The sequence below is a fragment of the Plectropomus leopardus genome, chromosome 16, assembly GCF_008729295.1.
Source record: "Plectropomus leopardus isolate mb chromosome 16, YSFRI_Pleo_2.0, whole genome shotgun sequence".
In the NCBI taxonomy this organism is placed as follows: domain Eukaryota; kingdom Metazoa; phylum Chordata; class Actinopteri; order Perciformes; family Serranidae; genus Plectropomus; species Plectropomus leopardus.
Window position 1 is genome coordinate 26,880,931 of NC_056478.1, and position 26,148 is coordinate 26,907,078.

The 26,148-nt window shown below is 38.3% G+C and overlaps 2 protein-coding genes across 2 annotated transcripts in view; both read left to right on the forward strand.

The window, feature by feature from the left end:
* The first annotated feature begins 1,134 nt into the window (after positions 1–1,134).
* On the forward strand, positions 1,135–8,766 carry rpf2 (ribosome production factor 2 homolog). The gene is made up of 10 exons (XM_042503059.1): positions 1,135–1,243; positions 3,075–3,207; positions 4,282–4,319; positions 4,815–4,854; positions 4,957–5,038; positions 5,416–5,492; positions 5,954–6,053; positions 6,170–6,272; positions 6,472–6,616; positions 8,052–8,766. The coding sequence occupies exons 1-10, from the start codon at positions 1,221–1,223 to the stop codon at positions 8,235–8,237; spliced, it is 927 nt and encodes a 308-aa protein (XP_042358993.1). The 5' UTR covers positions 1,135–1,220; the 3' UTR covers positions 8,238–8,766.
* A 2,724-nt stretch (positions 8,767–11,490) lies between these two features.
* slc16a10 (solute carrier family 16 member 10) overlaps positions 11,491–26,148 on the forward strand; it is a 45,465-nt gene continuing 30,807 nt past the window's right edge. Inside the window, exon 1 of the mRNA XM_042503340.1 lies at positions 11,491–12,190. Within this exon, the coding sequence (XP_042359274.1) occupies positions 11,878–12,190 (313 nt within the window). The 5' untranslated portion in view covers positions 11,491–11,877. The remainder of the gene's footprint in view (positions 12,191–26,148) is intronic.

Genomic DNA, 26,148 nt, shown 5'->3' on the forward strand with positions numbered 1-26,148 from the left:
TGACTTCAGTGTGGAATGGGTTGCAGGCGTATTCAAAAAATCACCATAATCCAAAACTGACAATAGAGTTGACTGAACATTTGACTCGCCAACCAAAAGCGCATTTTCACCTTTCACCTTGTTACTAAGCCATCATCATACCAACATGAGTGTGACCTTTCACTTCAGTGTGCAAGCTACCACCTGGTGGACGGTGAGTATACTGATCGCTCTCTGAGTGGAGAGCAGCTGCTTTGAATAAAATCTGCATGTAGGCTCGTCTGAAGAAAAAAAGAAAAAAAAAACTCTTTGTTAGATAATTCATGCAGCTGCAACAGTTTTCCTTAGACACACGGAAACAAGCAGGGTCAACCAAAAGTGTCTTTCCTGGAGAGATGCAAAGAAACAATGCTATCGGAGAGAAAGACACAAATCCCACATCCTTTCACTTTTACATTTCTGCTTTTTAAGTACTGCCCTTCCCAGCAGACAACAGGAACCAGTAAACCAAGTATGTATAACAAAGTGGGTGCCAGATAAGCATGTAGTTCTTTTAACTCTTTGAAACCTGGACTTGTCAGGTTTTTTTTTCCTAAGGTAATTGATTGAGGCAATGACCAACTTGGCAAGACATGTCCCACAAGTTGCAAGAAATTAGTAAAATGTGATTAGAAAATGCTCTTATTTCAAAAAGTGGGGAGGATTAGCAAAAAATATACAAGAAAATAAGGACAAAGGTCCAGAAAACCATATTTATAACTATATCAATTTCATGTATGTAATAATGGTTATAACAGAATCCTTGCATGTTATAATTAACATGGATTTGTTCTGACATATAGCAACCTGCACATAACACCCAGGACACAAAGAGCCTGCGGTAGCACTGACTTACACCTGGGTTTCACATTAAGTACTGTTAAATGTTATTATATATTTAGGTTGTACATATTATAACGCTGTATTTATACAGTTTATGGTTCACATGCATGTCAGCACTCAAAGGTCTGTGGATACTTTAGCCTGCAGCTCCTCTGCTGGACAGTCTGTGCTGTGGACAGGAGTTTTGGGGGAGTTTCGACACTAGATGGCGGTGATTCACTTAAAGCAGGAAAACAGCTACTCTTTTACCAACGAAGAAGAAAATAACCACTGTTGTCTTCCGCCGCTGGTATTCACGTGGAGGATCCTCGAGCGTCAGTGCTCGTGCTGCTGGAAGGGACACGAGGAAAGACCCAAAAATGACGCAGTTAGACGGTGTAATGTAAGTCTGGCGCTATTTTATTCAACATTTATTGTGCTTTAGTGGCTGTATGTATTTTTTTTGCCCAGTATTCATGAAACTAACTTTGTTTAGACCGCTAACTTTAGCCTAGCATGGCGGCTAACATTAGCTGGAGTTACAGACAGATATTCTTGCTTTCATAATGAGAAGTTGAATTTAGAATAGAATAAAAATACTTTATTAATGCAGTGAGGGAAATTGTTTTGTTTATCCGGTTGTTTTTAGTGAGTTTTTAGTACAAACCACGTTATGTCAAGCTGGTGTTCAGTCACAGCATTTAACATATATATATATATATATAAGTAGTTTAAATGCACCTATGCGAAGAGAAGGCTGCTGAGTTATACACGGAGTGACCCTTACACAGACTAGCTGTTACTGTCCATTGCGGTTTGTTTAGCATTGAGTTATAGGGGTCGACCGATATTGATTTTTCAGGGCAGACATTGACACTGATTATTAATCGTTATTGAGACCAATAACCGGTTTTGGAACCCATATGCATTTACAATAAAAAATTAAAATCCTTTTGTCAATATTTACAATTCGGAACATAACAAACTCCAACACAAAACTTTGTTAAAATGCCTTTAGGAAATTTTCAATAAAAACTGAAACTTTCAACATCATATACAGCAAGTTCCCAGCATTTATTTTTTTTAAAAAGTCAAGTGAAAAATTAAAAAAATGAATAAATAAAAATAGCTCCCTGACGTTTTACAAAGTGAAGTTCCTTCTGTGCTGATACTTTATTTGCATGTATTGCAGAGTCCCTGGTGTTGGTTGAGTGTATGCACACCTTTTCATTAATTTAATCTGCGATCATCAAAATAAAACACTGATACAGATAATCTGCAAAATGCCAAATATCGGCCCTAATAATAAGCCAGGCCCATATTCTGTTGACCCCTGATTTCAGTGAAATTAATGCTGGTGATTTACAAGCCAAAATACAGTGGCTCTCAATAGCTGGTCAGAGCTTCTTCTCTGTGGCAGAGATGTTTAGATGGTGTGTCCCAGATAGATGAAGGCAATAATTTCCCAGCAACACTATGAAAAGTAGCCATCTTTAACTTAATTGTCTGATTATATCCTTATATCAAACCATGTTTATATATATATATTAGCACATAAATGGAGAGAGTTTGTTCTTATTTAATTTTCCAACAAAGGGAAGATATCAATTATTATGTTAGGTGATTGTTGTTGTTTACCTTTGTCATGCAGCTGTTAGTCAAGATATGTCTGAAATTGACAAATATTTTAAATATTTGTTTATTTGTATTTTTTTTTAATGAACTAATTGCTCCTTTAACTTTTATTACATTATTAAGTAACCTAAAATAATGTTATGCACATTTAGCCCAAGAAACACAACAGTATTATGAACAGTGAAGAAATTATTTTATCAAAGACTAATGAGCATAATTAGGATGCATTTCCTTCAGAGTAGATTATATATACATCAGCTAGTCCGTTCAACAACAGTGTGGATTCTCTCAAGTGCAGTTAACTCTTTTAAACAGTTTTATGTTTAATTTCTTGTATTTAATTTAAGTTAAGAATAGACATCAATGGCAAATGCTAGATTAAAAGAGGATTAATATGATGTTTTCTCTTGCTTTAATCATTTAAAACTGGTGAGATTGTAATTTGTATAGTACATTTGCCACTAATAACTAGTGATATTACATAATGAACAACTCCTAAATCCTGTCACATGTTGTGAGTTAAACAACTTTTTTTTCTGTGTAGCAGTGAGCAGCCCTGGCAGTTTGTCATCCTGTCCTGTGTTTGTGTCTGTCCTCAGAAAACCCAAGACAAAGCGCGCCAAGCGTTTCTTGGAGAGCAGAGCGCCCAAGCTGAGTGAGGATGTGAAAACTGCCATGATCATGAAAGGAGGGAACACCAGTCAAACCATCACACAGGCCCTCAAGGACATAGTAAGTAAACTGGTGATGCACACGGTAAAAAAAAGACCCTCAAGACATGGCTGAAATCACGCAGATGCTGTTGCTTTTAAGGTTTAATAGTCCTCTTTATCGAGCTCAAAAAAGATGTTGATAATGGTAGACACAACAACACTGTGTGTTCTTCTGTATAAGTGATTTTAGTAGCTCCTTTTCAAAATGTTTTTTGTGTTTAATTTCAATGTGAAATTACCCAAAATAGAAAAACCAACCCAATGAAACTTGTTTGTCCCTATATAAAGAGACATATCAGTCTAAAAATTCAGCTACATCCAATACAGGTTCACCTCACGTAATCCGCTGCATCTGAATTATAATAACTAAATGGATCGCGAGGTATTAGAAATGCTTTTGGAGTCTATTTTAGTCCATTTCTAACCTGCGGTTTCAATGTATGTCTTTGAAAGCAGCACCAGGCACCTGTCACTTCACCTGATTGTCATTGTGTGAATCTGTCTGTTTGGCGCGCAGGAGGGTTGTCAACATTATGCAACGTTAGGTCCACTTCTGAAAAATTCAGAGTATCACCTTCCAAAAATAACATGACACTCACCCAGCATCGCTGTCTGCCATATGGATCCAGATTCGATGTATTCAGGGTCATATTCTCACCACATGCTTTGGAGCTTTTAGTGGCGCAGGATTGTCTCTCACATCACGTTTCTGTTTTGAAGACTAATCCATTTTGTGTCACTGTAACCCAGGCAAAGTTAGCCAGCGAACAGCGGCAAAGCACGGGGGTGAGATGATATGTCGTGATTGGTGTGGTTGTTTTCAAGCAAAACTCGTCACTGAAATTATGCGGTTTAGGTTGACATTTTTTTTATTAATGTGAAGTCTTGAGCACATTTATAAAGATAACAAGCTCTGTAAATAACCTCTAGAAATTTTTATTTAATCTAACCAGTTGGCAGCATTTCCGCAGCCCACTAGATGATACTCCGACTTCTGAAATGATAAAATTGACTTGTTGGAAAGCTTAGCGAGGACACCAGGACGCTGCTTTTCAATGATTCATTCCAACAAGAAATCTTTTTTTTCCTGCAGTATTCATTGAAGAAGCCCAGTGCTGTGCTGTACAAGAAGTAGGTGATATTACTTATTACTGATACATGTAATTGTGCTTTGTTTTCCTTGGGCAAAGTCATTCTACATTCTAAAAATAAAAATGAATTATAGTGAAATAAAAATGCATTTAAATATAACAAAAAGCTGAGCATTTTAAATAACGATTTTGTGTATTTTTTTCCCAGTACACACACACACACACACATATATTTACTATTTTATTTTTTTACTAATTTTTACTTAGTCCATGTACACTATTTATTGTGTTTTTTCTCCCACTGAGAATGAAACTCAGAATGGGTGTTGTTAGCAAAAAACAAACAAAAAGTATTTGTTGTAGAATCATTGCTGAATTTGGCAGATCAAATTAGATATCAAATCAAAGCTGAATTTGAGTGGGATTTAAGAATAAAAAATGATCTTTAGTGTGAAGTAAAACCTGTTAATTATCTATGAACGTTAGGAAACGTGTTGAAGTAACCAAGTGTATAAAATCTGTATTTGTTTCTCAGGAAGAACATAACGCGGCCGTTTGAGGACTCAACGTCACTGGTAAGTGTACAAGAAACTAACAACCCAAACCCAAATTTAATTACTATTAAATCTCTTGCTATGTTTTCAGTTTTATTACTAATTATTTGAACTCTTTATCAGGAATTTTTCTCCAAGAAGACCGACTGCTCTCTGTTTCTGTTCGGCTCCCACAACAAGAAACGACCCAACAACCTTATATTTGGTAAATTCTCTCTTACTCTCTGTATCGCTCACTCGGGTTTATACATACCTTGAAAGATCAGATCTAATCTTATCTGTATGTGTATCTTCAATTGAATGTACAGTAAATTTTTGACTTTCAGTGTGTCACAACATATTTTATGTAGTAATGAAGAATCAGCACGTGCTAACTGTAAAGGTGCCCTGTCCTATCCTGTTACCCAGTATCAATATACTGTCACTAAATCTTATCACTAATTAGCTGACCTTAATGTATGAAAAGGAGAAATCCTTCTTTCTGTTGACTATCATTCTTTTTCTCTAAGAAGTGTACATGGTGTGTGTGTGTGTGTGTGTGTGTGTGTGTGTGTGATATTGTTTCCTTTGGTTTGTTTGCAGGTCGTCTGTTTGACTTTCATGTGCTGGATATGATCGAACTTGGAGTTGAGAAGTTTGTCTCTCTGAGTGATATCAAGGTAACAGGTTTCAGTTGTTCAGCTAATATCTGCTCCTGGAAATTAGATTTTCAGTCTCTTCAGTCAAAGTGGGATGAAGGATCTGTACAAATCAGTCAATAGATCATTAGATCAGAAAACTGAACGTCATTAAACCAACGTGACGGACTGAACTGCTGTATTACTATGGCAACTAAACCAGTATGCAAGACCACACTCCTCCTTGTCTAAATTTATTTAAGAAAGGTTTTCATTGAGTGTCTGTGGGCTGAACATGCAGCTGTTTGCCAGAAAACAATGTATGAAAGGGACTCTATTCATATTCAAAGGAAAAAAACATATTTTTTCAACCTTCTTTGTTTGGTTTCGTAGCTACATGCCATCACATCATTTTTTTTGTCCTGTCTTCCAGTGAATAAGAGAGGTCTTGGTTATAACCACATTGTCTCCTAAAATCTAGTTTTTGTGTTTCTCTTTTGCAGACCAGCAAATGTCCTGAGGGGACCAAACCGATGCTGGTGTTTGCAGGGGAAGCTTTTGACACAGACAACGAACACAAACGTCTGAAGAGTCTGCTCATAGGTACACACCGATCACACTCGCTGAATGTGTCTCTAGATTTAGTTCAGATGGAAACGGTTTGTTTTTGTTTTACTGCTGATAAAAGTCTTTGTCCGTTTCTTTGCCCCACCTGTCAGACTTCTTCAGAGGTCCCACTGTGTCTGCGGTGCGTCTGGCAGGTCTGGAACATGTGCTGCACTTCACAGCCCTGGATGGGAAAATCTACATGCGCAGCTACAAGTGAAGTAGATTTGGTTGAAAATTTGATTAAGAAAAGTTTACATTTAGATCGGTCAGAGTAACAAAGTTACCAAGAGTAACCAAGTCGTGTTTTGATCCTTTTTAGAGACAAATTGAAGTTTTGTTATACACCAGCCACACATATTTTCTCTGCTAACACCCTCAACAGCAGAGATATTGATGTTATGGGTTTTTGTAGGTGTCTGTTGAAGAAGTCTGGGTGCCGCACGCCGAGGATCGAGCTCGAGGAAATCGGCCCATCGTTTGACTTTGTCATAAGAAGAACACATCTGGCCTCAGATGACTTGTACAAGTTATCTCACAGACAGCCTAAAGCTCTGAAGGTAAAAACATCTCTTCAGACTCTCTCAGCTTTACTTTATTGGCAGGTCTTAATAAGAAGGATTGCCGTGGGCAAGTAAAATGCCTCGTCAGGGTAGTAAATCTAGTAACCTTATTGCCCAGTTACTTGCTGCAAGTGATTAAAAAATAATACTTTAACACATCATTTTCTTGTGGAGCTGATGACGGCAGGAGTGATCATTTCACTTCTTCTTATCTCTGTTGAGAGATGCACATGCTCAGCACCAAATGGGCACACTTTCATTTATACTGGAAATAGGCGTTTGGTTGGTTGTTGTTAGGGGAAGTGGGCTAAACTCCAACTATGTTTTGCACAGTTTGCTGCAACTTTGAGAGCAAGGTGGATAAAACAGTGTCTTTTTTTAAAAATAACAATTATCTTAAGTCTTTGATGACTGCCAATAAAACAATTTGTGTAGGCAAACTCAAAATTGCCTTTGAACAAGTAGATTTCTGTCTAACCCGCCTGACCGGGCAAGTAAAATAATTAAATAGATAAATGAAATTAAGTTAAACTGGTGGGAAATAGGAATTAAATAAAAATGTTGGATATCAGATCCTAAAAGGGGCTTTCTCCCTGCTATTTTAAGTTGTCCCTGCATATGAACAAATTATTAATACTAAAAGTCCATTCTGGCCACTTTAATGGCCTCATAAAGCTGCACTTCTTATTACAAACCAAAAACAAACTTGATAGATGAAAAAAAGTGACACTTAAGACTGAAAACATGCAGAGTTTGTCCAGAGGATGGCGCCAGAGGAAAGACTACAGCGTTACATAAATGTGAAGGTTGAACCTCTATGGTTACCATTTTGGGATATCTCACACTCTACTCTGTCAGACTGAGCTTAACCCTTAACAGTCTGACCTGTGCTTACTGTACACCCCACTAACCCTCACTATACACTCATGCTTTTGCAGCTCAACAATGTTCAATCTACATTTTTTTAATCCTTATTTTTAACCCCTAAAGTTTATATAGAAATATTTGAATTTTAGGAAAGAACTGTCTGGACAGTTTCTAATGGATGTAGATATAAAGTAAGTGTGTTGAAAACATACACTCAGATGATGGACCAGCTGACTAATAAAATAACCGTCATTGTCCCTTGTAGAAAAGAACAGCTGATGTCCCTTTTAAAAATGAATCTGTCAATACAAGAGAGTGTCGATCCCACACAAACCACTGTGTGCAAAAACTAAAAACATAACTACTTATCCCAAAAATTGCAGTAATGTAGGAGATGAGGGTGGATGTTTTGGAGACAGTTGTAAGTAGTGGGAAAGTGGGGCCTGTGGTACAAATTGATGTTTTTTTGCCAGTATTCATGTAGCTGTTTCCTAAAAAATTCCCAAAAATGACCAAAGTATAACAAAGCATGGTTTTCACAAACTTATCTTTATCACTATTGCAGCCCAAGAAGAAGAAGAACATTTCCCATGATGCCTTTGGCACCAAGTTTGGCCGGGTGCACATGCAGAAGCAGGATCTGTCCAAGCTGCAGACACGTAAGATGAAGGGCCTGAGGAAGAGGAGGGGAGAGGTGGTCGCTGAAGAGCAGGCCGGACAGGCACCCAAAGTGGCCAAAGTGGAGAGCTGAGGTCACTTCCTGTCCACACAGATGACTGTCCCGTACCTGTCAGTGTCCATCACTGTAGGACAGGACAGTCACCTTGTTTGTAAGACTGATCGTGCGCTCATTGTTGCCAGATTTTACTGTCAGTGCGGCTCCAGGCACAGAGGAGGCAGATTCTTTATCGCTGCCTCTTTTGTTCCTGTCCTCTTTTCCATGTGACTTTAAGATACGTGTTTGTCCTGAGCATAATGAGCTCGCTGGAAAAACCACGCGAGCATCAGGAAAAAAAGTCCAAGAAATGTGACCTGATGGCAGTTGCAAGGGAAGTCTGCCTGGAATTTGCAGAATTTTCTTGTATAAGTGAGTAATTTCACTGGCATGACTCACTTTAAGAAAATAAATCCAGCTCTAAACTATATCAGGCTGTTTAGAGCTTTTTAGAAAAAGTTGTCTTGTATTGGTTGAAGAGGTCCGCACGCCGGTGAGCTCCCCTTAAAGGATTTTATTCTGTGAAAATAAATGATGTTTTGAGCTAAAAACGCTCTTCCTCAGATTTAGATGTCTTCTAGTGAGTCACCATCTTTAATACACGTCAACAATCACCCGACTCAAAGAACAGCTGAGGTCACTTGATCATGGATGAGGGAGTAAATACAAATATATAAATCACATTAGAAGTAGTGAGAACAAATAGTATATATAGTGTTTAAAGATAAAAAAAGAAAACATCTTCAATAAAGTATATTCTCTGTATCACACAAGTTTGTGTGTAGATAAATAAGTGTGTCTATGCATTAGTACATGCACAGAATATATCCAAAAAATATTAAATTTGACAATCAATATGAAGATTCTATAATTGTATTGTGTCCAACACACAAGGATAGCACACAATGAAAGATGTGCGTATATCGTGTATCTACACAAAACAACAATAGCTTGCAACTCATAATAGTTAGTATTCCAAAACGGTTCAAGCTTAAAAGCTGTCATATAATACTATAAGAGGTGCCTCCAATTAACAAATAGGTATCAATGTAGGGAGAATATACACACTGAAAAACACGAAAAACAAAGAAGACAGACAACTGTGGAGAAACAATAGATTACATACATATTTACAAATTTACAGAAAAGGCCACATGTCAAAATCCTCATGTAGACCTTTAGGGGCTGAGGTGCCCAGTGTATGTATCCAAAACAGTCCTTATATTGATTCCCCGTATGACTTTTGATTTAGCTTATGTTCCCATCATAAAGTCAAACTAATTATGTTCTTTCCAAATAATGTGAAATCAGTTTTGTTAATTGTCACAGGCCCAGTTGTGAAAAAATGTAAAATAATCACAAATAATACAAAAAAGCAGGATAATTCATATGAACTAAAAATTAAAAAAACTGAAAACAATAAAATAAGATACACAGACCAATAAAAGATAAAAGACAAAATTAAATAGTTAAAATAGTCAAGTTAGGCAGTAGTTAATGTTTCTGTTTCTAGGATTATTAAAGAATGAGAACACCGGCATCCAGAAAAGTGCATTTATTAAATATGGGTAAAAATGGAAATGGACAGGTTTCAGCTTAAAAGCGATCGCTGGTGTGACAAAACACGCAGGAATGGTAAATTACATACACAAGTGAGGTTCAAACCACAATCAGGACAAAGCATACATTATTGAATGATATGTTTATGTTTCTACGGTTAAAAATCACTATCACAAATAGTTATTTTGACTCCATGGGGAGTAGATTACTTCGCACATAGGTGCTTTTTTGAAAATGATGTTTAAATCTGTTTGTGGACTCAATCTTATAAAAGCATTTTGGGGATTTGGGATCAGTAGAGGCTTAATAATTAAGGCTGTGTGTAATTCTCACAACATTACACTTCAAATTTAGTGATGTTTAAATTAATTCCAGTGTGTTGTTTCTTAAAATGATAAAATACCATATGAAAAAAATCCCTTGAAATCTTTAAAAAGGAAATACTTTTCTTAAATGCTGTGCAGTAAATCCTTCGTGAACCAGATCTCATTACACTGTAACACCACAAGAGTTTGCTGTCTGACAGCTGAAAGCACAACTAATCCTCAGTGGGCGACCTATTAGGTTATTGCTTACCAGCAGAAAATTGGAACAACATTACCCTGCAGGGTAACACAAATTTGGTAATGTAATATTTTTTCACTTTTTCTCAATCCAATTTACTGAATTAAATCTGAGTCATACTAGTTCAGTGTCTGGGTGGACACGTGTTCATCCGCAGCAGAAATCCTTTGCACTGTCTTGGGTTAGGCTGTGTATTAGTGTGGATGCAGCTTGTAGTGGAGGCTTATCTCTCCGTCTAGTGACCAAAAATTAATTATACTGAATAAAGTGGGTTTATTTTAACCCTTTAGAATATGGATCAGCATCAATTTTGGTTTTCATTTAAACCTATGGAACTTGATAAAATTGGTTAAATCCTTCTCATGAAAACATGGGGAAAAGGCAGAGAGCAACACGACAAGAAAGATGTACAGAAAATTGCAAAAAAAAGCTGTTGGGAGATTATCCACAAAAAAAGGGGAAAAAAAGTCTGGATATATACTATATTAATCATTCTTACAATTCTATATTTAAAGTTATTTTATGTTATGTCTTTCTAACTGTTATTTTCTTGTCTCTTTTTGTCTTTTACTTTTTCGTTTTTCGTACGTAACTGCAGCAGTGGGCTGGGATAACAAAAAAATTAAATATATATGTTTAAATAACTGTCTATCTAAAAAAATGTTTTAAAAAAAACCCTGTTAAAACTAGATCTAAAAACCGTAAGTTAGGAACAAGAAATAAAAGGAGTTGCATACAAATTAGCCTAGGCGTTGAAGTATGTAATATTAAAGTGCTCAGTGCAACACAGGTCCATTTGATGCAATGTGTTCAATGTTGATGGCGAGGGGCACATATCAATCCCATGTTTTTGAAAGAAAGAAAGCCAACTTGCCAAGGTTTCAAAGGGCTAAAGGAGATCATATTAAGTCTGTTTTTAAAATTCCAGTTTTGTTTTTTCCTGGTTTCTTTGTCTTATAATCTTCCAGTCACAGCTCACTCACTTCTACTTTTCCTGTGATATTCTGCGCACTGCACATGACCTCTTGCAAGTCTGTCCATCTGCTTGCCTTGCAGTTTGTCTATTTTTAGCAGCTGGAAAGGGGAAGTGAAACCTTTCCTCACTGCAACGAGGGAGCTGCAAAAGAGGAGGGGGACACTAGACTGTATATATGCGTTAGTTTTTTTTTTATCACCAGTTGTGCAAAACATCCGCACTAAAGCAAAATACTGTCTGAAATTACATACTCATCGTCACGGTGGAAAAACGGCCACCAATCAGCTGCAGGATTCCCCGGAGCCCCGCCCCCCTCGCATTGTCTATTTATAACACTGCAACAGCCGCTGTTTGACAGCTACTGGAGCAGATGCTGCGGAGAGTCTCTGACCACAGTTTCACCTCAGTGGATGCGACTTTATCTTAACTGGAAAGACATAGCTCAAAAATACCCATAGTTTGACTTGACATTTTTCTTATCTCCGTCCTTGTAGGCGTCACATACCTTTACATTAAAAAAAAAAAAAAAACTGCTGTCGTGTCCTTGCAGTTAAATTTAAATTTGACATAACCACAATGACAGAAGGGTCCAACATGGCAGAAGGTGATGCGGCGGGTTCGGATGTGGTGCCCGTGCCCGAAGAGGTGAAGGGGATGGAGGAGGAGAAGAAGGAGAAGAACGGGGACAGCAGGGTGACCGTACCGGAGCAGACCGCGGAGGAGGTAGAGTTCGTGCACCCGGAGGGGGGCTGGGGCTGGATGGTCATGCTGGCCGCCATGTGGTGTAACGGGTCGGTGTTCGGGATCCAGAACGCCTTCGGTATCCTCTTCCTGTCCCTGCTCCGAGAGTTTGGCTCCGAGCACGACGATGACCTGCGCTTCAGGACAGGTGAGTGATGAAGGGGGGGCACACACCTCAAATTAAGGTCATAACAAGAGGCTGCGCGTCTTAAAAATTCAGCATGTAACGTTAATTGTTTTAAAGTCAGTTATGTACACAGAGACTGTTATAGCAGAAATGTAACGTAACGTCTCCTCATGTGTGACTAACTGAATTAAAGTTAATAGTGTCTTTCTCGTGGAAACATAACAGTTTGTGACAGAAAACTGAACCCGTGACTTCCATACTATCCACCTATTTACCTTCTTTTATGCATTTTTTTAAACAACAACCTGACTAGAAAGTATTTTCCATTCAGCTAACTGTATTCTAATGTACGTTATGTTAGCTAGCTGAAGCTAGCAGGTAATATGATATGTCGTTTCCTAGTGACAGAGAGGGAAAATGTTACTCAAACTACCCAAACTGTGATGCAATGACACGGCTGTGGGGATAGAAGTGGGTTAATACCTATTGGCGACTACCACCAACGTGGTGGCCCTGTTTTCTGTGGTTGTACTGGTTTCTGCCCAGTGTGAAAGTTGTCAACAGTTTGTAATTGCAGCATGCTTTCAGTGAGTGGAAACAGAGGGAGTGAAATGTGGCGCTGCTGTTGTGAATGAAGTAAGGTTTTTATGACTATTTCACCTTCTCACTGAGGAAACAGACATTATGTTGTGGCTCTTATGATGCAATTCAATGAGGGACAGTTCATTATTTATGAGGGGGCATTACAGTTACTCACTCCAAAATAGGTAAGGGAGGAGTTGGGCAGGAAGAGAGGGATGCATGAAGAAATCTGAAGGAAGGAAAAACTGGATTTTGTTCTTTCAATCTTTTACGTTGGAAAAAAGACTTTGTTTTTATTCAACTACTATAGGCACCACTTTTAAGTGGTGTACCTACAAAGAAGTAAACCTAATTCTCAAAATTCTGTCTAGTTGCTTTTTTCCTTGAATTTCTTAATCACATTTAATATCACAAAATTACTTCTGATGCAAAAGTGCAGGAGATATCAGATACTTTAAGAATAAATGGCAATATATTGCAAGTAGTTTTTTTAAAATAGTTGTGTTTCTTGTTAATTTTAATTTTTCTGAACCCCAATCCTGCTGTTGGGGTTTGAAAAGCATGTTTTCTTAAAAAAAAAAAAATAACACCAGAAACTAAACTAAGTTGTGAAAATGTGAATTTGTGACAGTCCCTCGACACATTATTTTTAAGGCGGATTTACATTTTGCTCATCAAATTTGCTGTAATTGTATCTTTGGTGAGGGTCAAGATTTAAAAAACAGTTACACCCCAGCGACCCTGTTTCTATAATAAATAAAGTAGCATAGGTAACAGGGTGTTAAAGGAACCGGTCAAAGAGAAAAAAATCCTTTTAGGGTGTGTGTGTGTGTGTGAGAGAGAGAGAGAGAGAGAGAATGTGTGTGTGAGGCAGAGGTATAGCTTTACCCCATGAATAATGACCTGGTGGTGTTCTGCTGTGATTGTAACCACCTGTTGTTGGCGCCACTGTTTGGAGGGATGGCTAGAACTGTATGGAAACTCTTTTTGGTCATCTAGAATATAAACAATTCAAGGTAGTAGAAATCCAGTTATACATGAGTCAGTGTGGCTCTGGGACAGATTCTTCTTTTTCCAATGTAATTATACAAACATCTACATTTTCGTTATGTTGTTGTACTGGCCTGCTTGTCTGAATGCACAGACATGAACCAGACGTCCCCACTAGAACAACCAACCAACCTTTAAAGGAAACTTCAAAGGTCCGTTGGGAATCTCGTAACTGCAGAGACTGCAGCAACACTGAGAGAAGTTTCTCATTCATCCCCCTCAATCTGTGTTGGCCTGAAGTTTTGAGAGCTGTTATGATTTCGAGGATCTTGAAATTCCTGTGGGTGTGAGCTTGAATTTCAAGAAAAAGTAACTGCTGCTGCTGCTGCTGCTGCTGCTGCAGAAACCCCCCGAACCTCACACACACATGCTTTCTGAAAAGTTTGTGCTATAACGCAGTAAAATGTAACCAATGCCCCCCTTATTGTGATTAACTTTATTGACAGTCTACTGCATCTAACAAAACATTACAAATCCACTTCAACACAATAACTTAGTTTTTCTTTTTTACCAAATGCATACATATATTTGATAATGCTGCCGTTATAGCTCAATATGACAAGGATATACTCTCATTTGGACATTTGGGTAATCAAACCCAAATGTCCAAATGTGCACACACCAGCAACTCACTCTCCCAATGGCTGAGTTCATTGGCACTCTGTCTTGATGATTGATGTCTTGCCCCAAGTGAGGCTTAAACAACTGGACGACGGGAATGTGAGGAGGAGGAGGAGACGACAGCTGGACTCAAAGCTTGCTTATGCAACTTCTCACTTCTATTTTCCTAAGTGATAACAGAACTCTTGAACCAGAAACAGTTTAAATTTAGGGCATTTATCTGGCTGTTTGTTATGCAGTGTCAGAGCCCATCAGCTATCGGTCTGATGACGATGATCCTTTGGGGGCGAGGGCCAAAATTTCCGGTTGATCATGTATGTATAAAGAGGACTACATACAGTGTTCGAGGACCGGCTCCATTTATTCCTATAAAAATTGCTCAGTGGTACATTAAGCCAAAAATAGTTGGTATTCCTGGATGTAAAATTGCCCAGATCTTCTCTATCACTGGAACTGTACAGACTTTTGTCAGCCGAGCTCCTAACTGCCAGTTTAGCCCTCCGTTAACTGGAATGGGGATAAAAATTGCATAATCATGCAGCTCTTCTAGACCGTCAAAATGATATTGAAAAGATCAAATGTGGAGGTTGTGACACTCAAAAAAAATGTATCCACTAATTTACTGATGTCTCTTTCCCTATATTAGTCTATGGCAAAAATGTCTTTTTAGGCCTAATGGCATCACGTGACCAACCAGGAAGTTGTAATTCCACTGTTTGGCCACTATGAAAATTGACTTCAAAGCTTCCTGGAAACCTTGATTTGATGTTCGGATATCAGACACAAGACTTTCTCTTCCATGCACCATACATTTTGGCTAATCTTAATAGGCAGATCTGTAAGAATAGCAATTTTTAAGAAAGCTAATATTTAGCCTACTGGTTGTTAGATGATAGCTGATGGGTTCCGAGTTTTTGGCCATTACGTTACGCCTCTCCACAGGGACCGTTCAAACTTGATTGGGCAAAACTAGCCTACTCAGACTACAAACTGAAACCAGAACAGTTCTAATGCCAAAATCTTGTCCTGTTGCCTACAGACTCAGCATATGCAGATGTGTGTTTATAGAGAGTCTTTCTTATGCCTTAATAGGACTGTTTTAATCACGTGAACTTGGAATGATCATAAGTGAACTCAACAGCAATGAAACAAAGAATTTAGTAAAAATAAGTGTTTTAGGGCTTACATGTAATAATTTAGCAGGTATGTCGGTCTCTATAGTTTGTTGTCAGAGATGCAGAGTAGTGGTTTGACCATTAAACAGAATGCACTGTGCACCTTGGTGTTGGTTCAAATTCAGCCTGTTATGTAATTATTGTGGTCCCTTCAAACCTTTGAACCTGGCTTCTCTGGAATCGATTAGATCTTAACAAAGGTGGGCAGGACTTCTGCTCTGTTTGGAGTTTTAAGGCAGTTGGTATTTGTCAGAACTCGTCAAGTCACTCCTGATGATTACCGATGTGCCCAGTCAGGTTTGAGTCCAGAACAGGTTGGTTCAAAAACGAAAAGTGGCAAATGTGCCAGCCTATTTCAGCCTGAATCATTTATCTCAGTGGTCACTTTGCCGTCTCATCTTGGTTTGCCGGTTCTGTGTTTCATTTCCAAGGAATCTACAACGCTCTGAATCTAAAACATCACACATATTGAACCCAGTCACTTGGCTCTTAGTTGTTACCATCTGTCGGAAGTCATCATTATGGGCGTTATTTTAGGATATGCCTTGGGGCCGAACATGACTTTTGAAATGCTTTATTCATGTAGCAGCCAACTGTCCAAGGAATTCCGTTTGTATCAGACAGTTCGGCATTACACATTATACATCCAGTGCCCAGTGGGTGTCGCTGGGCGGATAAATCATCAGTCGATCTGATTAGAGCTGATCAGATCAGATCTATACATGAGGACTTCTTTCTGCACTGCTAAAATGTAGAACATTAAATATCCAAACGCTATATACAGTATATTCTAACAGCACTTCTAATGAACGGTCCAGCTCTGAAAATCAAAACATGGTAGCAGATGTTTTAATTCTGGTGGGCTGCCACAGATAAACTGATATAAGGGAAACCCACCTGATCTAAAGGTGGTAGTAATGCGACAAGACTGCAAGCCTGTAAACATGGATGTAAACAATGCTTTTTTTAAATTACTTAAAACATAGCTTTGAAATTGTTTTATGAGGTTGTACCCTTGACACATTTGGAAGAAACACACAATGTGTAAGGGTGAGTAACACTGAATGTCAACTCAACCTTTGATCATTTACATAAAACGTGACTGAACACAAAAGTGTAAAAAGTGAATAAAAAAGTTGAAAGAGCTGAACTTTTATATTTTAGGGTCAGCCCTCTGTTATCTTAAGAACACCTTAAGGGAGTTTCCTCAAATTTGGCACAAATGTCCACCTGGACTCAAAGATGAACTGATTAGAACTTAGTGGTCAAAGGTGAAAGGTCACTGTGACCTTGTAAAACCATTTTTTGCCATAACCTATGCTAATTATGACAAAATTTCACACAAATGTGGAAAAGGAAAAAATATTGACATTTTATATCCAAAAGGACAGTTTCACTGTGACATCATTATGTTCTGCAACAAGACTTTTCTGGCCATTAGTCATCACAATAACTCAGAAACAAAAAAGGAGACATTTAGTCAGATACTAAATTAGTGACATTACTTGGGTGTCCGCCTTGAAGCTGTGCTGATTGTATAGATCTTCTGTGCTGCCAGGTTTAAGATGAGTGTGAAGCATTCATGTTTTAGAATATGTACCGTCTTTGCAGCAACATTTGAAGCGTTATCTACTGTCATGGCCACATGAGTTTGGACAGATATGGGTGTAAAAAGCAGCTTGACTGGTTGATGGAGACATACAATGCGAGGTGGTAATTCTGGTTCTTATATCTTTTTCTGCACATGTATCTCATGCAAGACTAGACCCTGTTTTGTTTACAGTCCTAATGAATGACAGCCAAAGTACTGTCAGTACTATTTGTACTTCTGCCAAGTGTTTCTGTGCTCTCTTCTCACCACGTGTTCATTTAGCTTCACATCCTATCCTGGCACAACATGGTTTCTCACCTCACAGCCAATATTTGAAAGTTGCTGCTTTGTAAAAACAAGTCTGCAGCATGAATACCATGTACTGCAAGATTTCCTTTTCTTTGTGCTCTTACTCTGTAATCCGATGTACGAGCTGCATCATCTCAAGCTGTCATCCAAACCCCTCACAGCCCTCCTGTCACTGTTTCATTTAGCCATAAATAGTAATCATCGAAGTTGAATGCCACAGATTTCTAGTCCATAGTGTTGTAGCATTACAGTTTTCCTTATCGTTGTACTTGCTGTGTCGTGGTGTATATATCACTTACTGCATACTTTTGAGTAGTCTGTCTGGCTTTCTTTTCTTAGACACACCAGCAGAAGATAAACAGCTTTCTCCTCTGAAGTATGACATTGGGATGAACCTTGGCAGTAGTTGGGACACCAGTTTTTTCTCAATGGTCAATTGTGTGTTAAAATAGAGACGCCTGACACTGAAGATTTAATGTTTAGATTTAAAGGTGGTTTATATTTGGTCCGCGTCTTGCTGTCTTGCTCTTCTGTTGACAATAACAATGCATTTCCTGCTATGCCCTGTTTTTCCTGCACTAGTCCACCTCCTGACATGAGCACACATTCATTTGCGTGCTTTTCCCGAACCTGTTTGTCCTTTCTGAGAGCGAACGTGAAGTGCTGCTTCAGCCAAGATGACCATGCTCTACAGCAGGTCTTCCTGTCGTGGCAGGAGTGGTGACAGGCATTAATCAGCTTGTTGAGTGGTTTCGAAGTTGGACACTGGTGTAGAGGAAGCGCAGAGGATGGCAGGAGGCGATGCGAGGGGCCGGTTCCCTTGACAGTCAGGATGAGAGCTCAGAGAGACTTGATAAACATCACGAATGATTCGAATGGGATCCCTTTCCATCCAACAATGGTATTTTTAACTCAGTGCTATCAGTAGAAAAGAAGTATTTAATCAGCAGAACTGAATGATAGCGATCACCATAGGATGTTTGCTGCAAGTTGTAATGCAAAGACTTAGTAAATGCAAAGCAATTAAATTACCTTTGTGAGCTCTCTTAATGGCATTGAAGGATGACTCATAGCTGGACAGATAATTAGATCTCAGTGTTTATCATCTCTCATAATCATGTTCTCATGATTTAGATGGATTTGTTATTGAGCTACTGCAGTAGAACGTTCTGTGATTTAAAATAATGATGAAATAGTAAGTGAATAATACTACTCAGCCTATGGCGAAAGTTGCATAGTATAATCTGTGGTTTTAACCCAATTGATAGAATAGATGTTGGCACTGTACATTTCTGGAAACCATGAATTTGTACATGTCAGTGTCTTATAAGCCCATGTGGGCTGGGTACAATTAAGTGCATCACACTTAAATAAACAAACCAATCAATCAGTCGATCTACATTATTATGTAATACTGGCCTTCCAAAATGTGATGATTTGCTAATTATTTCTGTTTTATATTATTGCCAAGTAATTTTATTTAGGTTTTGGACTGTTGGTCAGACAAAAAAGCTGTATGAAAGGCATCACTTTGAGCTTTGTCAACTTGCTGTCCATATTTTAAAAATAGGTTTGGCATTTTATAGGATAAAGTAAATGAAAAATATAAGTGACAGACTTATTAATAATGCAAGTATTGCTTAGCTGCAACCCTTATGATTTTAATATAGAAATGTTAAGAAATTCTTTCACATTTTTTGCAAATTACCATGTTAAGTTCTGATTTTAACCCTAACTCGTTCTGTTTGTCCAGTATTTCCCATAGCATTTGTCTGCCCTCCAGACAGACACATCCCTTACATACTGTTTTAAAAGAGGTACAACCCACCATAACCTGTCTGAGGACATAACCTCCCCTATCTGCACAACTCCACAGCTGCACTGCAGCCACCTTGAGTCTGTGCATGTAGCTCTGTACAGATTATCTATACATCAACCTTAACAGACATTTTAGCATATTTCTTATCACATAGTGCAGGTCTAGGGCATGACTTCAAAGAGGTTGTTTTTGGCACAATTCAGACTTCATCTCAGTCAAGTGAGTGACTGGCCACTCTGCGCTTGAAATATGACACTACTTTGGCCTTAACCGGTGATGTATTAAAAATCAAGTGACTGTAATTTTGTCATGTTATGATGAGCAGGTTTGTTTAGGGGTCATTTCCATCTGTCCCACATGGGTGAAGTTTGGATAGATGTGATCACAAAAATGCAGTGATAGGTCATTAAAAACATTTGTTCTCTTTAGCATACTCACGGTAGAAACCAGTGCAAGCAGTATGTGTTTGTAAGACTTAATGTCAGCCGGTGGGACTGGCAGTTACACACTGAAAACCCCTTTGAGCTCCCTGTGCTGTGAGACCCAACAGAGGACATACCAACGTACATGTGGTAACACGCTTCTTTTGCTTATTCAAACTCACGTGCCATTGAGTCGGCATATGCTTAGGAACTACACCTCCACATGAAAAACTGGTATTTTAAACATTTAAGTTGTGAAATACAACAGAGCATTTAATGTTAAACCACCAAACATTTTAAAATTATTACATGGATAGTTTGGGTTTGGGGACTTGGTCTATTTTATGTACTTTTCCAGGGTCGGAACAACCTTTTTATGCCTTTTATATGTTAAGGTTAAAGGTATATGAACAGCTATTTTAGCTCAGTTCCTCAAAAAGTTGTATGAAAGTTACAGTATTATTAAAACTTAAATTTCATTTCCCATATTAAACTTCCTCTTCCTTACCTTTGTAATTAGAAAACTGAAATTTCTTTCAGCACATCACTCTGGTCACAGTAAATGTTTTGGATTCAAACATTGTGTTACTGTGGTGATCAGTGTGTGTTAAAGGGACGGGTCAGATTTTTTAGGTGTGGTTTTGTGAGGTATCCATAGTCAGTGTCTTGCCTACAGTAGATGGCAGTTGGCATGTCCCCACTTAAGAGAAGCGGGAAGACATGCCTCTGACGGGGAACTGAAGCCTCAATCTGTAGATTCTGTTATTGCGTGACTTTTGGGTCTTAAAGTGTGAGTTTGGATACACCAAGGTTGTACAATAACACGAAAAAACTAAACTGATCGAGGCAGCAGTAGACCAGCAGCTCCACTGTTCTGCGAGGTAAAATTACTTTTTGTCCATGAAATCTGTTGGCTTTGAAGATAGCAGTTTTGGTTCCCCGCCAAAAAGGGCCGTCTGATAGTAAGGTAAAGCAGAAAAAAATATAGCATACAATACACTTGAGCAAACACTTTAACTGACATTATTATTATTATTTTTATTCTTCTAAAATATGATTCGCTGCCCCTGTCCACAGCCCCACATTGCTTAGCTTCCATGGCAGCACTCCTGTCTGCTTCTCCAAACTGGGGGTGTGTTGACTCCCATGTATGTAGTTAATACACTGACCATAGGGAAGTATCTCACACAACCCTATTTCAAAAAAAATCCCACTCTCCCTTCTAGGACAAGAATGCATCTGTCACAGCTTGTCAGTTCATGGTGGCTTTTGAAATTCCTTCCAAAATGAAAATCTCCCTTGAGTCCTGTTTTAATCAAATTAGTATGGCCCATGTGTGTCCTTTCACTTTGGGGGCCATGACTTGGCTGTTGTTAAAGGACTCCCGCTGGAAACGCAATTAAAAACTAATGATGCCTGTTCAGCATGTTTGTCAGGGGGAAAAAAAAGTTGATTATAACTCAAGACTACCTTCTGATCTGATGCCAATATAGCTGAAAATTTTCCTTGGAAAACTGCTAAATCAAATGATCCTGACAGGCTGTGATTCTCAGGAAGAAGCTTAGTTTGTTCCAGCAGCTTGATGCCTTTCTAGTTAAAGAGGAAAATGTATGCTTATGTTCAGGTTCTTACTTGTATTTGGGGTTTCTACAAGAACATGTTCAACAAAACACTTTATTTTCCCTATAATTTTTGTGCTGGAACATTTTTAATCATTTTGTCTGAAATGCTCTGTTTTAGTGCTTGTCTTTTGAAAAGTACAACAGATCAGATCAGAACATTTATAGCAGCAAACCACTATTTGTTATGTGAGAGTATGGTGGCGTAAAGGTGTCCTCCCTCTCCATGTGTGTTGTGATCTGAGCTTCTCTGTGGTTTGTTTGGTTAAGCCCACTTTACACTGGACTCATAGGCAGTTACAGCTGATATTGAGACGGCATCATCGCGGCGCATGCTTCAGTACCTCCCTGGTTAACACTGTTAGCTCAGTCTGCATTGTTGCTGTTATTCTGCTCCATTTATGGGATAAGCACCATTAGCCTCTAGCTGTCAGACACCTCCAGTTTGAGAACCATGTCCAGATAACTCATACTCTCTGAATTTTGCATAGAGCCCCCCTCATGAAAAAGCCCAGTCTGCTGTGATTAGTCAGTATTTGCGGATTTTGCTTATCTGCACTTTCTGCTGTGAAAAATCACCAATAAAAGCTTGTAAAACAGAAATCTTCCACAACAGGGCATGTTCCAACATGAATATGATCCCAGATCGGTCAGAAATAAATACTGTCTTCCAAGATTTCAGGTTTCTCTGATGTTTGCAGGTAGCTACACGTAGCAGTGTATAGTGTGCCCAGAGAAGATGACTGTATAAAGAAAAGCATCTCGAGCTGACATTAGCTTGTCTTAAAAGTAGAGAAATATAGTATTCAGAATTAGTACAGGTTTAGGGAATGACTTCAGAATACTTTTACTTGCATTTACCTCAATATTTGAAACTTTAGCCACATTAATGTGAATGAAAATAAGGAGAGTTTGGGTTAAATTAGGTTGCTAACTGCATCACACAGACAATTCCATTTAAAAAAAAAAAAAAATTATCCTAATTAGTGCCTGAGGTTTTAATGGTTTAATCCTAGTTTTCTGTTCTAAGGCAGGAAATTACTTCATTACAGCCCCATTGAGTTCACTGTTATTTAATTAACTAACACTTAGCTGGCTGGGGTGGCGAAGGGTTCTTTATGATTAACCACAAGGAGATTTAAACAAAAAAAAAGCAAACCTGTACTGTACGGTACGTTTTAGTCTCAGCAGGATCTCCACAGTGTGAGCTGCACTTTTCACTGATGTGGCTGTTTTGAACTTCTCTATCTGTGATCACACTGTGATCACATTGCTTAAACCAAAGGCTCTGCCTGTTTTTTTTTTATTTGTTTTTTTTAAATCTAGGTCTGTTTTATTACATTAAAAACACTCAAGAAAACAATAATTAAGCTCCCTGCAATAAAATCTAGTTTAGAAGTGCAATTAACATTTCATCTCAGCAGAGCCAAAAAGACAAATTTGCACTTTTATGGTCATGTGAAAAGGAGCAACTGGTACATGATGGGCTTAATGACGTCCTCAGATATCACATGGCAGCTGTTGCCCTTTCTAGTGCCAATGATAATGTGCACAAAACTGGGAAATTGGAAATCATAATCAACCAATCACAGTGCGTGATGCTGGGGCGGGGAGGTCCAGCCCATTGACTGGCCTGATGTGTGAGGTCAGTGGCCTTCACATCTGCGTTCCAAGCCCTGGTTCCCTCACTGTGGGAATGCCAGATGGGGTTGTTGCTGGGCCTCGTGCCATAAAAGCCACTTGTCTGTCATCTAAGTTTGTGCAGCCAAAGACCTCTGGACCAACCATAAAGTTTGGAGTCCTTGATTGTGCTGTTTTGATGAATCTTAAGTAACCTGAAGTCACGTGCTTGACTATTCATGTCAATAACAAGAAGTCATCTGGCTGTAATTTGAATATTATTTCCACTCGGTGTGGAAGGAAAACAGATGAAATTGATGTTTTGACCCTGGTTGTGAAACTGACACACTGACTGTGCGATGAAGCTGAAAATATTGTTTCAGTATCACTGTGTGTGAGGGCCTGTCATGCTGAGTGTGAGGTAGCTGTGATATGTGTTTCATGATCACTTACACAGCAACAGCAGCTGGGCAACTGACGTGCGAGTAATTGGTTGGAGTTTGACCTGGCCAACATTAGATTAAACGTGGCCTAAGTTCAGAAGTTGTAAATCCAGCAACTAGAATCATAACCCTGATTCAGGTGGGTTTGTGCAACGCAAATTGGATATTAACTCCTGTACATGGGAACAGGTTTCCCATGGTGCTACTGATACTAAGGCTGGCACAGTGTCAGTTTCACTACACTTTAAATTTTTTTATTGTGGACTTTTTGTTTTTTTTGGCAAATGAATCATGCTCTAAATCTGAGAGTCTGTAACTATAACTGTACAAAATTGTACAAAAAGAGCAATTAGTTAGACTTCATGGATAGTGAAAAGAGAACCAGATGGTTTTTGGGAAGGGAGACAAAAAGAGACATGACTTGATATCAATATTGCATTTTTAAATATCACATTCATTGATAATACTAGTATATCGTGACACCTCTAGTTGGTACATTCATTTTCTGTCATGATAGGATGTTCTCATGCCCTGTTCATAGGTTTTCCTATTAAAACTTTTGCACCAAATTTTGTAAACATCCCGATGAGGTTGCAGTGATATACCGGTTTTAAAGTATACTGTGATATGAAAGTTGGTGATTATCATACCATGTACAATATTGGGAAAAAAATGCAATTGAATGCATTTTTTAGTCATTTTCAGAAGGGAGAGTTTTTAAATATACTTCAATCAAAAATGGTTTCAAGTTTTGATTATAACCTTTGCATAACCAAATCTACTGTTTTCATTAATTCATGAATTCATTCATTTTTCACTTGATAATAATAATTCTGTAATACTGTGATACTTAAGTTAAGTACCTTACTTTGTAATGTAATTTGTGGGGCACTGATTCATGAGATATCATACAAACCGTTGTATGAAGATATGTTTTGAATGACCATCCATCACATTTTGGAGATAATGCAACAACCCCACACAGTCTTTGTCCCCAGTCTGACTTAGAGCTGTAAGGCAGCCTGTCCTTTGAGGCAGAACTCATTGAAGCTTGAACAGATCAGAGAGGAAGGAATCTCTGTGTGAGGCCTTCCTCTTTTTTTGCTGTTTAGTTTTTCACATTTTGGATTCTTGCTGCCTTGTCCTCATTTTTTTCAGGTCAAGGAAAGTGCTATTGTCAGTTGAGCTTATCTGAAGAAACTGTTTATATGGAGGTGGTCGTAAATCAAACTCTGTTGGGGTTCCTCCTATAGGTCCGGGTAGTCCCGTAACTTTAAAAGGCAAACCAGTTTAAATGGTAATTCAGTTTACTGCCAAAAGCCAGGGATAATTAGATTTGTAAAAGAATAATTTGCAACAATTTGGAAAAATTCACGTGTAGACTTTCTGATGCACACCAAGTCCGCATGTCCATTCAAACTTTTTGCATGTTTAAAGATAGACTTCATGTTGTTTAAATACATTTATTAGGGTTAACCAAAATCTTTGAAGCTTTGGCATCCAAATCAGTATTGGAATTCTCCAGGAATGTATGTTTTGTTTTTTCACCACTACGATGGTGGAGCAAATTAAAAGTAGTTCTGTTATTAAGAACTTAAAGTAGAATTGCTTGCAATAATCCACCTTCTCTTTCTTTATCACTCTTACTGTTACTACAAATCCCACTAAAGTCAGTTGATAAGCATATCTGAATATGACTGATTTTGACAACTACAATGACAAACTTTTGCAATGAACAACAAGATATAAATATATTTTATTTATTGTTTTGAAAAAATACATACAAAAAGAACAGACAATAGTCCTGCTTTTTATTTTTTTGTTTCAGATTTTTTGAAGAAGATCTTGTACTGTCCTTAAAGTAGCACAACTTCCCCAGCAGAATCCCATCATGTTTTCAAACCAGATGTTCATGTATGTCTCTCATTAAATTATGTATGTGTTCACTGGATTCAATTACAATATGCCTCTTTCTGTATCTCAGACCTTTAAAGACTGGAGTCAGGAGCACTAACAGCTGGCCTGTGTGGCCAATTTAAGCAAAAAAAAAAAACACTACATGGATCGAATTGCTGGAAAAAAAATTTGAAGTTTTGAGCACACACAGGTTAATGTTTGATAGGCCGTTTGATCTCAGGCGTGTGTAAGCTTGAGTCTGAGTTTAGGTGAAGGTTGTCAGGAGATAAAGCCAAGAGCGGGTAAACATGTTGGAAGCAGAGCAGCACTTCAGCGGCAGCACGAGGACCAATTGTTTGGCTTCCTGCACACGACATACATCATCAGGCCACAGCCTGAGGGGCTGGAAAACAAACCAGCAAATGGCTGTGAAGGCCTCAGGCACCGTGCAGTTAGTAATACAACCAGGGAGAGATTAAAGGTGGTAGTCTTTTGCTGAGACTGTTTTAGTATTCGGTTGTTTTTTTTTTAGAGGGTGCAGTTCACCCTCTTGTGCATCGCTGAATGCTGCGCTTGACAAAAGAAAACATTTTTCTGGAGGTTATTAAGTTAGTAGAGAACAGCTCAGAGCTTATCATACATCACATACACAGTAGGAAACCACACTGGCAGGATAACAAGATTCTTATGTTTATGATCAGTCTGGTCTTTGTATGTACACAGAGATGCAATGGACACCATCTCTAAATAACAGTGGGAGCCACAGAAAACAATATGTTGTTATTGTTTACTATTAGGAATTTATTATATATACATACATATGCATTTTTAT

What these genes read in the sequence shown, in the direction of transcription:
- rpf2 (XM_042503059.1), top strand. Translation starts at nt 1,221, where the DNA reads ATGACGCAGTTAGACGGTGTAAT. An exon ending in AGTGCTGTGCTGTACAAGAA is followed by an intron (nt 4,320 to 4,814) that starts GTAGGTGATATT and finishes TTTGTTTCTCAG; the next exon opens with GAAGAACATAACGCGGCCGT. An exon ending in TTGAGGACTCAACGTCACTG is followed by an intron (nt 4,855 to 4,956) that starts GTAAGTGTACAA and finishes ACTCTTTATCAG; the next exon opens with GAATTTTTCTCCAAGAAGAC.